Genomic DNA, 12,787 nt, shown 5'->3' on the forward strand with positions numbered 1-12,787 from the left:
TTCCAGGCACCTTTTAGATCATTATGAATTCGACTGTTTTGCCAAGAGTTTTGCTAAAGAATGTATTAATAAAAATAATAATGTCAATAATTACAAGGTAAACATACGGACAGAGGCATAAAATTAAAAGGTATCTACCCATTTATGCTTTGTATATGGCAATAAACTGAAATCTTCCTCTACGACCTCACGATTGTTGGTAGTATCTTTTAATCTGTGGAGATTACGTTTCGACTGTCAGACGGTGACAAGTGACAACAACAACAATTGACAGCTGATTGCTGAAGAAATGTCAGTGTCACTGCCTGCCTACTTCTGTTTTGCCGCAGCCACATATTAATTTCAAAAATTCCAAGTTATTTCTGCCAATTCTAACATTTTCTAAATAAAAGTTTATATTCATGAGTTTTTAAATTGTTGGTTCAGTATGTGTGATTTTTCTAACAAATATTGATAATTTTATATAGCAATTATATTGTTAAATTTATTTTAATGCTTGATTTTAGGTTATAAAGTGGCAAAATATACACAAGAATCAAGATGTCTAAGAGAAACCAACCGAGTTGGTCCCCGCCATGTTCAGGAGATAAGAGGCCTGTTCTGAAATTGTTCAATAGTCTGACGCGACAAAAAGAAGAGTTCATATGTTCGAATGGCAACAGTATCAACTGGTACAGTTGTGGACCTACTGTGTATGATGCCTCCCACATGGGGCATGCGAGGTAAATATTACTTACTAGCGGACGCCCGCGACTTCAAAAAAAAATCTAGCGCTTACAGTAGTATCACTGTAAAAATGGAGTAACTTCTCCTGTTTTCCTAACATTTCCCTTCACTGCTCGGCTCCTATTGATCGTAGCCTGCTCCTGCTCCTATTAAAAGTATAATATAACCTGCGCAGGAGTATGAAGAATAATTACCAAGTTTCATTGAAATCTGTAACAAGTAGTTTTTGTTTCTATAACAAACATGCAGACAGATAGACAAAAAGTTTACTGATTGCACTTTTGGCATCAGTATTGATCACTAGACACCCCCTGATAGTTATTGTGGAAATATATTTTATGTGCAGAATTGGCCTCTACAGATTTATTTTAAGTATAGATAAGTCCTTTAGTAATGATATTTTTTGATACTACACACAATATACCCCAGAATAGGTGTCAGCCTGTGTTATGGGTACTAAGACAGCTAAAGAATATATAATATTGTCATACATATCTCATGCTCCTAAGATAGTAGATTCAGTAGCCAACAGAATTTGAAGAATTTAAGAGATAGAAGGCTTTAAGAGGTAGTAGTTAGTGAAGGTTTATATTTTATACTTTGTGATAAAAGGTACAAAAGCAGGTCTTTTATATTTACTTTGTAATAGTACTAGAAATTCTATAGTGTAGGAATAGGATCATACCAAATTTTGCTGGGCTAGGAGAAAACCACACAGATAAGAGGAGTTTTAACTGGTATTAAAGGAGCTTTTGAACCCTACAATTGTAATTACAAGTCCTGGGCTTTGCTCAGAGTTTTTTCTCTGCTTCTATCAAAATGGTTTTGATTTCTAGAAGCCCGACCATATGCTTGGTGAAGAACATTCCTTTGCCAGACACCATTTAATAAGGTGGACCATAGAATTTCTTTAAGAGAATAGAAATATGATATCTTAATAAAAGACTAAATAAGATTAGCATACTATAGATTCATTGTATAGGTCCATTGTGTGGTAAAGAGAAAACCATTATACCAAAACTGGACCCTTATTATTAATGAAAATTAATTTATCTCTATAATGTTTTTGTTGTAGGTCATACATTTCATTTGACATTCTGAGACGTGTTATGTCAAACTATTTTGGTTATGATATACTGTATGTCATGAATATAACAGATATTGATGACAAAATTATTAAGCGAGCAAGACAAAATTATTTATATGAGAAATATGTTAAAGAGCCCAAAGATCTGACCAAAATTATTGATGATGCAACTGCTGTTGTGGATTTCTATGAAGGTGTGGTAAAGGAAGCAACAGATCCAGATAAAAAAAATACAATGCAAAAAATGTTGGAAAGGTAATTTTATTTTTTTCACTCAAGAATTCTTTAATTTTTAGATTTAGTTAAGAGCTTGACCATTTTCTTTGAGTCAGGTAGGTATACCTACCATGACATTTACATTCTAAGCAGTCATTTGATTGGATTGTGGTTCAGAGACTGATCTCTGATAGACAAAGGAAAGAGAGAAAAAAAAACCCTACCATGGCAAAACTAAAAATTAAAATGAAACTTTGAAAAGATATTGCATACTACATTATGAAAGCATTTACAACTAGCCTTACAACAAAATTGTGTCCTAAATTTTATTGAAATAAAAAGCCTTTGGTTCTACGTACTGAGTTCTCGATTCAGTGGTAATATCAGGTCATAAAGCCTGCTCTGTCCCATGTGTTTAGCTGTATTTTTAATTGACTTCAAAAAAGGAGGAGGTTCATTCGAGGTTTGTTACCTCATAACCTCATTTATTAACCAATTTTGAAAATTCTTTTTTAATTTGATACTTCCAGATTAGTCCCATTACATTTTCATGAAAGTTGGTTGAGTAATTTTGTGTTAAATCAAATTAACTGAAATATGTTTTTATGTTGAAAAGATTATTTTTATTATTTACCAAATCTTTTATTAACATAATCTTAATACTTAATGATGTTTAACATTATTTATAATTTTGCTATAAATATTACCTACATCATTTTTGGCATGTAGGTCACACTTTTGCTGACTATGTTTGTTGTTACTTAAATATGATGAAATCATCTGTTACCATTTGTTTAATAGTGTTGCATCAGCAGTAAAAGTTCTCAAAGCTGCTGTAGAAGAGAACCATAATGAAAAAATAGAAACAGCCAAGAGTGATATGTTGAAATCAGCAAAAGATCCTATATCTGAATGGTTAGACAAACAATATGGGGCCACAGTCACTGACAATGCAATTTTCACAGCTTTGCCTAGGTACTGGGAAGATGAGTTTCATAAAGATATGAAAGCACTTAATGTGAGTGTAATTTACTATTTTATATTAGTAATGATAAATTGAAGCCCTAATATTTTCAAAATTGAAATTGAAGCCCTAATATTTTCAAAATTGAAATTGAAGCCCTAATATTTTCAAAATTGAAATTGAAGCTCTAATATTTTCAAGAGTTAAATAAAGCTTCCATTGGACTATTGTCTTTCCTACTTGTAATATTACAGTCTCAATGAGCAATTGGAGGAGAACAGGAAAATTAGTCATACAAATAATATATTAAAAGTAACTTCAAATAACTCTTCTTTAGCATGCTACACCAAGTTATGTCAGTAAAACAGAATTTTTACTTATAAACCAGTATTCTATATAAAAAGTTAATAAACTGTTAACTAGTAACAGCCAGCGATTGTGTCCACATGGAAACCCTGAACCACATTCTTATAGTATATAAGGTACTTTTTATAGTATTAATGTTTCTCAATAACCTTCTCTATCATTCAGTGAAAATCCTATTAAATCAGTGCAGATAAAGGTGATTAGCCTGGAAAAACAAACAGACAGGCATATATTTTAAAACAGTTTGTTAGTGTTTCGTATTATGCATTACACACTTGAGAAAACAGTTATTTTAAAACTATCGGTCGCCCGCGTCTTCGTCTGCGAATAATAATTAGTGTAAGCTTTCATCAACCCCTTTCAACCCCAAAGGGTTAAATTTAAAAAATCACTACATTTCGTATTTTTTTCATGCACAAAATTTCAACCCCTATTAATTCACCCCCTTCTCATTTTATTTTAGGGACAAAAGTAGCCTATGTTCTGCTCCTAGGTCTTATTTATCAGAATACCAAAATTAATCTTGATTGGTTCAGCTGTTTAGCTGTGAAAAGGTAACAGACGGACAGGCTTACTTTCGTTTTCATAATACTATAGTATGGAAGTATGGATTAGACATACAGACATTACAGTTTTATTTATATTATATATGTATTGATATATAATTCCATTTCAGGTATTACCACCAGATGTATTAACTAGAGTAAGCGAATATATTCCACAAATTATAACGTTTATACAAAAAATTATAGATAATGGCTTAGCATATGAATCAAATGGCTCAGTATACTTTAACGTTAGCGAGTTTGATAGCAAGGACCAACACCATTATGCCAGACTTGTGCCTGAAGCATATGGCGATACTAAATCATTGCAAGAAGGAGAAGGTAAGGCAAAGAGAAGTACTATACTATATATGAAGTATTCATTATGTACTGTATTATTGTAATAAGGCATGAAGCTAATAATAAGCATCTAATTCAAGCCATGATAAGTATGACTTGTATAGGACAGGATCTAGTATTTTATATTGATATGTAGGTCATAATTCATAAATGAGACTCGAGCATATTGTACTACATGGTGTGAATAATTAAATAAAAAATGCTTATATAAAACTTTTCTTAAGTTCATCATTGTCATAGTATGTGATAGCATAATTACGTACCTAACACTCTAAATGTAGGCTAATAAATAACACTCATTTTCATTCCTACCTCTTAAGGATCTGCTTATATTTGGCGAGATGAAAGCATTTAGTAGTAGTATCTAGTAGGTACTGCTAAACTATTATTGTCGCTTTCGTTCCTAGAAATTTTGTTCAAAATTAATTAACATCTATCTATGATCTTTTGTCTCTCGCTCTCACGACCATATTTTTAAAGATTTCAATCTCAATTTTCTTCAAAGTAAAATGTACCTAATTTTAAAGTGTTTAAAGTTCACTTTACTTTAAAATGATGATTCTAAAGATACTGTGGTTTAATATATTGACGTTACGAATATATTTGGCTGAAGATATTGCCCCAAGATTAAACAATACGATAATGTTTGCAGGAGATCTCAGTGATGATACGGCTGAGAAGCGTTCGCCGAATGACTTTGCCCTGTGGAAGCGCAGTAAAGCTGGTGAGCCTTCGTGGGGGTCGCCGTGGGGCGCCGGGCGGCCCGGCTGGCACATCGAGTGCTCCGCCATGGCCTCTGACGTGTGCGGTTCCAACCTAGACATACATACGGGAGGGGTGGACCTCAAGTTCCCTCATCATGATAATGAGTTGGCTCAAAGTGAGGTATGTTGGCAAGATGTCTTTAACACAGTCAACCTTATTTTATACTCTAGATATGTTACGTGGCTACAAAATCACTGCAAAAAGTGGTCTGTATTTAGCTACTTCACTGAGCGCAGCAAACATGCACCATTTTGTGTATCCATACTAATATTATAAAGCTAAAGAGTTTGTTTGTTTGTTTGATTGAACGCGCTAATCTCAGGAACTACTGGTCCGATTTGAAAAATTCTTTCAGTGTTAGATAGCTCATTTATTGAGGAAGGCTATAGGTTATATAAAATCCCCGTATTCATACGGGAACGCGAACCACGCGGGTAAAAACCGCGTGGCGTCAGCTAATGTGTAATATTTATAGAGAGCCGTGACAGTCCAGTGGATATGACCTCTGCCTCCGATTCCGGAGGGTGTGGGTTCGAATCCGGTCCGGGGCATGCACCTCCAACTTTTCAGTTGTGTGCATTTTAGAAAATTAAATATCACGTGTCTCAAACGGTGAAGGAAAAACATCGTGAGGAAACCTGCACACCGGAGAATGTTCTTAATTATCTGCATGTGTAAAGTCTGCCAATCCGTATTGGGCCAGTGTGGTGGACTAATGGCCTAACCCCTCTCATTCTGAGAGAGACTCGAGCTCAGCAGTGAGCCGAATATGGATTGATAATGATGATGATGATAATATTTATGTATATATATAGTTTTTACACTTCCTGAACACAGAACTCGACATTGTAGACAATAATTATTTAGGTAATATTTGTTTAAATAACTTACGTTGTTTACTATGCGACTAAATGAAATTAAGACAATTAGCCACTTTTGTTTGCAGTTTTGACGCGTTAGTGACATGTCTAATAGTTTAATTTCATTGCACACATTATTTTTTTTTTTTATTAACTGCTTCATTGGTTTAGTAGTTAGCCTAAGCCTTAGATCATGAGGTTCTGATTTTCAACCCTTTATTGGTCTATCAAATGTTGGATTTTTCTTCCCAAAAATTTTTAGTAGAGGCGTAGTTCACATATTTCCTAATACTGAGTCTGGCAAGTTCGTTGATAACACTCCCATGATATGCGGGCGACAGGGGGAAAGACTGCGCGGGTGTAAAATCGTGCGTGCTGGGAAGTGACGTGCATCAGTCGTGGGTTTTTCATTCATCGCTGCACGCCCCCCGGCCCGCGCGGGACATTGGGAGTGTTACAAACGAAGTTGCCAAGCTATAATGGTATTACATTGTCATTGTCTCATGCCCAACAATGGATCGCCGCTTTAGAGGCGAAGCAGTGTGCGAATGTACTTATATCTCACCTTTTCTCATCATCATTATCATCATATCAGCCATTAGACTGCAGGACAGGGACTTCCAAACATCACGATGCTGATCCGCCACCATCCAGCGAATCGCAGAGACTGATGTCAGTACACCTGGTGGGTCGACCCACACTGCGTTTTCTAGTGCGTGGTCGCCATTCTAGCACCTTGGAACCCAAAATCCATCGACTCTTCGAACTATTTTCTCACCTTTTAAGGCCGCCTTTGCATGCTAAGTTTAAATTATCTTTTTAATGTTTTAATTTATAATTGTATTTTTGTGTGCAATAAAGTATTTCTTCTTCTTCTTCTTTTCTCATCATCATCATCATCATCATGTCAACCGATTGATGTCCACTGCAGGACATAGGCCTTTTGTATGTGATGATTTCCTCATTTCTGATTCGATCACGCAGATACATTACTAGCATAGCTTGTTCCATCGTCCGGAGGCCCATTGTTAGCGACCAAGACCACCTTTTCTCACCATCAATAAAAAATAAATGAAAAGTAAAACATCTATTTTTTCCTCTTAACTCCTCAGGCACATTTCGACAAGCCCGGCTGGGTGAACTATTTCTTGCACACGGGTCATCTCACTATCGCTGGTTGCAAGATGTCCAAGTCCTTGAAGAACTTCGTAACTATATCCGACGCATTGAAACGTCACTCCGCCAGACAGTTACGCATTGCGTTCCTTCTACACGGCTGGAAGGATACTCTGGACTATTCGGATAACACAATGGACATGGCCATACAGACAGAGAAGATGTTTAATGTTGAGTACCTATTTTGTAATCTTATTTCAAAGTGCTTTTGGCAAGCAAACTAGAAACGTAAAGGGACCCGACAGTTTACTTATATCCAAAAAAAACTTGATGATTCTACTTTAATAATGAATATCATTACTATAAGCAGTGGCGTCCATAATGTTGTCGAGCAGGGTATGCACTGGAAAAATCTGTATTTAATAACAACTCTTATTAGGGAATGCAGTACTTTAATGCATGTATGAAGTGCACAGCACTGACACGGCCCTCCTTTGCACGAGAGTTTTTTAACGGACGTTAAAAAAGGGGATATTTTAATTTGAAGATCATTCAATAAGCGAATTTTCGTGTTGTGGTCATTATTAGATTATTTTTAGACCTACGCAAAACTCTTCCACGGTGGATCGCTTTAGCCTTTTGGTCCTACCAGCTTCTGACATTTATTTAAATTAGTTATTTATTTATAATGCAGGAATTTTTCCTCACGGTGAAAGACGCCATACGCGCCGGCTACGACTCAGGCTGCGGTGGTGCGTGGAATGCGGAGGACCAGCAGCTGTGGAGCAAGCTTAGCTCGGCGAAGGAGCAAGTTCATGCTGCTCTATGTGGTAAGGGTATAGGTTGTATAGCAAAGATTATATAGTCATAGTCTTTTTTACCTTTGGAAAACGGTTTGGCTTGGGATGTACCCAGTAGTAAAATGTACAAACAAGGTTCATCGTTAATATCATTGCAGATTGGCGGTGCAGTATTATAAGCAAACTGCATAGTTGAGTTAAGTCAAGTCAAGACTGCTGAGATCGAATTAAGACCTTAATTGTATGTCAAATTTATTTTATGCAATGTTTTTCTTTGCGATAATAAAACTGTGATATTTGTCTTCTTTCCATGTGAGGTTTGATTCAACTCTCTTCTGATCATTTCGAATAATTACTTCTCCTTATCGTACCGCCCCTATAATCTGTTTGAAGTAACTTTACTCTGTCAGATAACATCGACACGCGCAGCGCTGTCGACGCGCTACGTGAGCTGGTGGGTGCCGCGCATGTGTACCTGCGGGCGACGTCCCCGCGCAGCGCCCCGCTATTGGTGGAGTGTGCGCGCTACGTCACCGACGTGCTGCACGTGTTCGGCGCCGTGGAGGGCCCGCGCGGCCTAATCGGCTTCCCCGTCAGCGGCGCCAGTGACGTCTGCGTGAGTACACAGCGCCCGCTATTGGTGGAGTGTGCGCGCTACGTCACCGACGTGCTGCACGTGTTCGGCGCCGTGGAGGGCCCGCGCGGCCTAATCGGCTTCCCCGTCAGCGGCGCCAGTGACGTCTGCGTGAGTACACAGCGCCCGCTATTGGTGGAGTGTGCGCGCTACGTCACTGACGTGCTGCACGTGTTCGGCGCCGTGGAGGGCCCGCGCGGCCTCATCGGCTTCCCCGTCAGCGGCGCCAGTGACGTCTGCGTGAGTACACAGCGCCCGCTATTGGTGTCTCTTGTATAGACTTCCAAACATCACTGTTTCGAGCCGCCAGCATCTACGCCGCCGCTGGATGCTGATTTTTTCTGATTATTTCTGATTCTATCACGCAGAGAAACTGCCAATCATCGCTACATCGCCCGCTGACTAACTCTGAGCCTGTGGAGGAATATATTATATTGAGAAAATTTCGTTATATGTTTGTGCTTTTATTGCATTTTACGTAGTCGGAAGTTTTAATTAATAACTTAAGTGTTTCTTTTATTACAGTTGGAAGAGGCAGTGATGCCGTACCTGGAGGCGCTGAGCACGTTCCGCGGGCGCGTGCGCGAGGCGGCGCGCGCGGGCGCGGCGGCCGACGTGCTGGCGCTGTGCGACGCGCTGCGCGACGACGAGCTGCCTGCGCTGGGCGTGCGCCTGGAGGACAAGCCCGGTACAGCTGCTATGTTGCATATGTTGTTGCATGTATGCATATTCGGCACACTGCTCGGGTCTCCTCTCAGAATGATGAGGCTTAGGCCAATAGTCCACTACGCCAGCCCAATGTCAATTGGCAGACTTCGCACACGCAGAGAATTAAGAAAATTATCTGGTATTCAGGTTTCCTCATGATGTTTTCTTTCACCGCTTGAGACACATAATATTTAATTTCTTAAAATGCTCACAACTGAAAAGTTGGAGGTGCATGCCCCGGACCGGATTCGAACCCACACCCTCCGGAATGTGAGGCGTGATTTTTTTTTATCACATTTTTGAAGCGAAACTTCTTTACGCATGTGTCGGCGCGAGTTGGTCGGTTCGAATCGCATACCCTACCCTACATACAACAGCATAGGTGTAGCTAGGGTTGTATCTAGGGGGGGCAGCTATACTTAAATTGAGTATATATCACCAATTCATACTGTCCGACCAAACTGAAACCGAATTTCAGATTTAAAATTCGGTTTCGGTTTCGGCCGGTTTTCAGCCGAAATATTTCAGATTATTATTTCTTAAGTAACCGATCGCTCTGCTAATTGTCTGCTGATCATCCCGTATTTCCGATACAAGCTTGACATAAGGAGTAAGCAGGTGAATGTTTTACGAAAAATGTAATCGAAATGACAAACAAAGTGCCATCTGTAGTAACACTGCTAAACTACGACACAACCAATTTAAGCCCAGCGCCGAATCCGTTCACTCTTTTAACGGCAAAATTGTGAACTAACTTGTAGAAGCTTGTCAAGTAAAGCAAATGCGATACGAGAGATGACGCTATTATTTTTAAAGTTTCTCATAAAAGTATTATTTTACTTGTTGAAAGAATTTTTTTTCAATGGGGTTGATGACTGCGTTTTTCAGGGACCCGTGGCACCGTCCGGTAGCTCCGAAAGTAATGATCGCAGATTTCCTATTACTTTTAGAAAATTGCTTTACAATTAGCATACTCCTACTTTGTATACAATTTAAAAAACTGTCATCACCCCTATTATTTTGTAGGGTTCCGTACCTAAAGGGCATAACGGTGCCGTATTACTGACTCCGGTGTCCGTCCGTCTGTCACCAGACTACCTCATGAGCCGTGATAGTTAGACAGTTGAAATTTTCACAACACAACAACAACAAATGCTTATATCATATTAAAATAAATATTTAAGGGGGCTCCTTTTTTGCTAGTTTTTGTTCAAATTTGATAATGACAACAGGCAGACGCCTGAAATATTCACAAAATATTGAGTCTTATATTATTATGCACGCAGTAGGAATTTTGTTTTTATAATTATTATCTCCAATACTCATAATGCTTTTAGTAATGATCTGCAATTGAAATAATATTTTTATTGGCCGCAAGATCGGACTGTGGTGAAGCTTGTCAGTAAAGAAGAATTAATGAAAGAGAGGGAAGAGAAGAAAAGACAGGAAGCAGAGAAGTTAAGAAAGAAACAAGAATTATTAGAGGCGCAGCGAGCCAAAGAAGAGCAGAAGAAAATCCCTCCCACTGAGATGTTCAAGCGAGAAAAAGACAAATATTCAAAGTTTGATGATAAGGTAAATAATTTTATAAATTAAACCTAGGAAACGGCCTCCGTGGCGCCGTGGTATGCGCGGTGGAATTACAAGAAGGAGGTCCTGGGTTCGATCCCGGCTGGGCCGATTGAGGTTTTCTTAAATTGGTACAGGTCTGGCTGGTGGAAGGCTTCGGCCGTGGCTAGTTACCACCCTACCGGCAAAAGGCGTACCGCCAAGTGACTTAGCGTTCCGGTACGATGTCGTGCAGAAACCGAAAGGGGTGTAGATTTTCATCCTCCTCCAAACAAGTTAGCCCGCTTCCATCTTAAATTGCATCATCATTTACCATCAGGTGAGATTGTAGTAAAGGGCTAACTAAACTTTTATTTATATTAATATAGTGTAGGAAATAGTAGTCTGAGACTATATGACTTCGCTCGATCTCGTGTCGGCTCGAGCCGACGCTAGGTGGCGCGACTTGTTTCCGTAAAGAATAGGTAGTTAGAGAGGGGTAACAATCTGTTGGCGGGAACGACTTGCGATATAAGGCGCTCGTCGTCTGGTCGGCTTCAGTGTGCTCGTGGCGTTCGAGCCGTCTATATTCCTTGTTGTGTATTTCTTTATGGTTTACTTGAGATAGGCGAGGAGAGTGACTTGAGTGGAAAAAGGGATTGTTACTTAACTTAAGGGATCCCTTAACCCTACACACAACGACCACAAGTTAGTGACTCCACTCAAGGTCATTCTCTGCCATTCTACAGTCTTATTTTGGTTACAGTTTGACTTCTTAATCAAGTTGTCCAATATTGTGAATCATAACCTTTGTTCGACATTGGTTTTCTTATTTTTGTAATCCATTTCTGCTGAGTCTGCTAAAAATAGATAATACGACGAATAAGATCTCATTGTAATATATTTCTAGGGTCTACCCACCCATGACCACGAGGGCAAAGAACTCAGCAAGGGGCTGGTGAAGAAACTGCAAAAGTTACAACAAGCTCAAGAGAAGAAGTACAACGAATACTTAGCTTCAGTTAACAGTAACTCGTGATAACTGTGTAATCGGTTGTTAAATAATAACGAACTAAAATTCTCATTCCGATTTGCGTGAAGTATTTATATAACTTATCGTATTTTTTGTATATAAGTATAAATGTAAGATTTATTATCTTTCGTTTGTAATGTAAACTAATGCACACTTTTTTGTATAAAGAATAATTTTTAAAACAAAAGTGGATATTTTTTTAATTTATTCTACTATAAGGTAGTTTAGACATAATAGCTACAAAAATCCAATCGGTTAAAGTTAGCTTCGGGACCCTGATAGACAAAGGATACTGAATCATTCTAATATATTGACTACATCTAAGAAATTTTACCAGGAATACCAAAATAAAGAAGGAGTCTTGGTTTATAAACTGTTAATATAACGCCAGCCACACACAACCAAGTTAACCACCCAGTTTGCTGCGCGCTTAGTGATGTTGACAATATTAAAAATATCGAAATGCCTACCTATCATGTTTCGAAAATTTTTTCACTTGATAGTCTGTGTTATCAATTACCACGTCGCTTTTAATTCTTCTACCATCACCTAACCCTATGACGCCACCTACGGACCGGACGCTTTCAGTTCAAGAAGTACCTAGTAACTTTATTAATAGGTACCTACCTACTCATAGTTAAAACGATATACTTTTATGGATAGGAATAGCCTTGACAACCCTCTAAAGCATCGCCAACAATCCAATATTTCTCTATGATTTTCTTGATCATTAGGCTGTAAATTAAAGCGCTAAATCAAAACAATCGAAGCGATAACAATAGGAATGATCATACAACCTTCCAGCTTTAATCAACCATCCCCTCATGATTACTTTGATAAATGCAATAAAGAATTTATTGCCAACAAAGTATCTCTAGCGTACCAACAAATTAAGATGTGGGTTTTACCTAATCCACCGATTATCTGTCTCTATTTAGCAAAACATTAAAAATGAATTACTCGACATATCTGATCACAACAGGGAGCGCATAACGCCACAATGAGTTCGCTACAAAGGCGACGGCCGCGTGTGCCGCGACCAAAATACTTATAAAAAGG

General features: G+C 38.4%; 1 protein-coding gene across 1 annotated transcript; it reads left to right on the top strand.

Moving 5' to 3' along the window:
- The first annotated feature begins 268 nt into the window (after positions 1-268).
- Positions 269-11,915, top strand: LOC112055124 (cysteine--tRNA ligase, cytoplasmic). The gene is made up of 12 exons (XM_052882087.1): positions 269-425; positions 507-722; positions 1,802-2,068; positions 2,831-3,047; positions 4,036-4,246; positions 4,917-5,149; positions 7,002-7,235; positions 7,700-7,835; positions 8,216-8,679; positions 8,965-9,127; positions 10,526-10,722; positions 11,606-11,915. The coding sequence occupies exons 2-12, from the start codon at positions 541-543 to the stop codon at positions 11,732-11,734; spliced, it is 2,433 nt and encodes an 810-aa protein (XP_052738047.1). The 5' UTR covers positions 269-425; positions 507-540; the 3' UTR covers positions 11,735-11,915.
- Positions 11,916-12,787: the final 872 nt, after the last annotated feature.

The sequence above is a fragment of the Bicyclus anynana genome, chromosome 6, assembly GCF_947172395.1.
Source record: "Bicyclus anynana chromosome 6, ilBicAnyn1.1, whole genome shotgun sequence".
In the NCBI taxonomy this organism is placed as follows: Eukaryota; Metazoa; Arthropoda; class Insecta; order Lepidoptera; family Nymphalidae; genus Bicyclus; species Bicyclus anynana.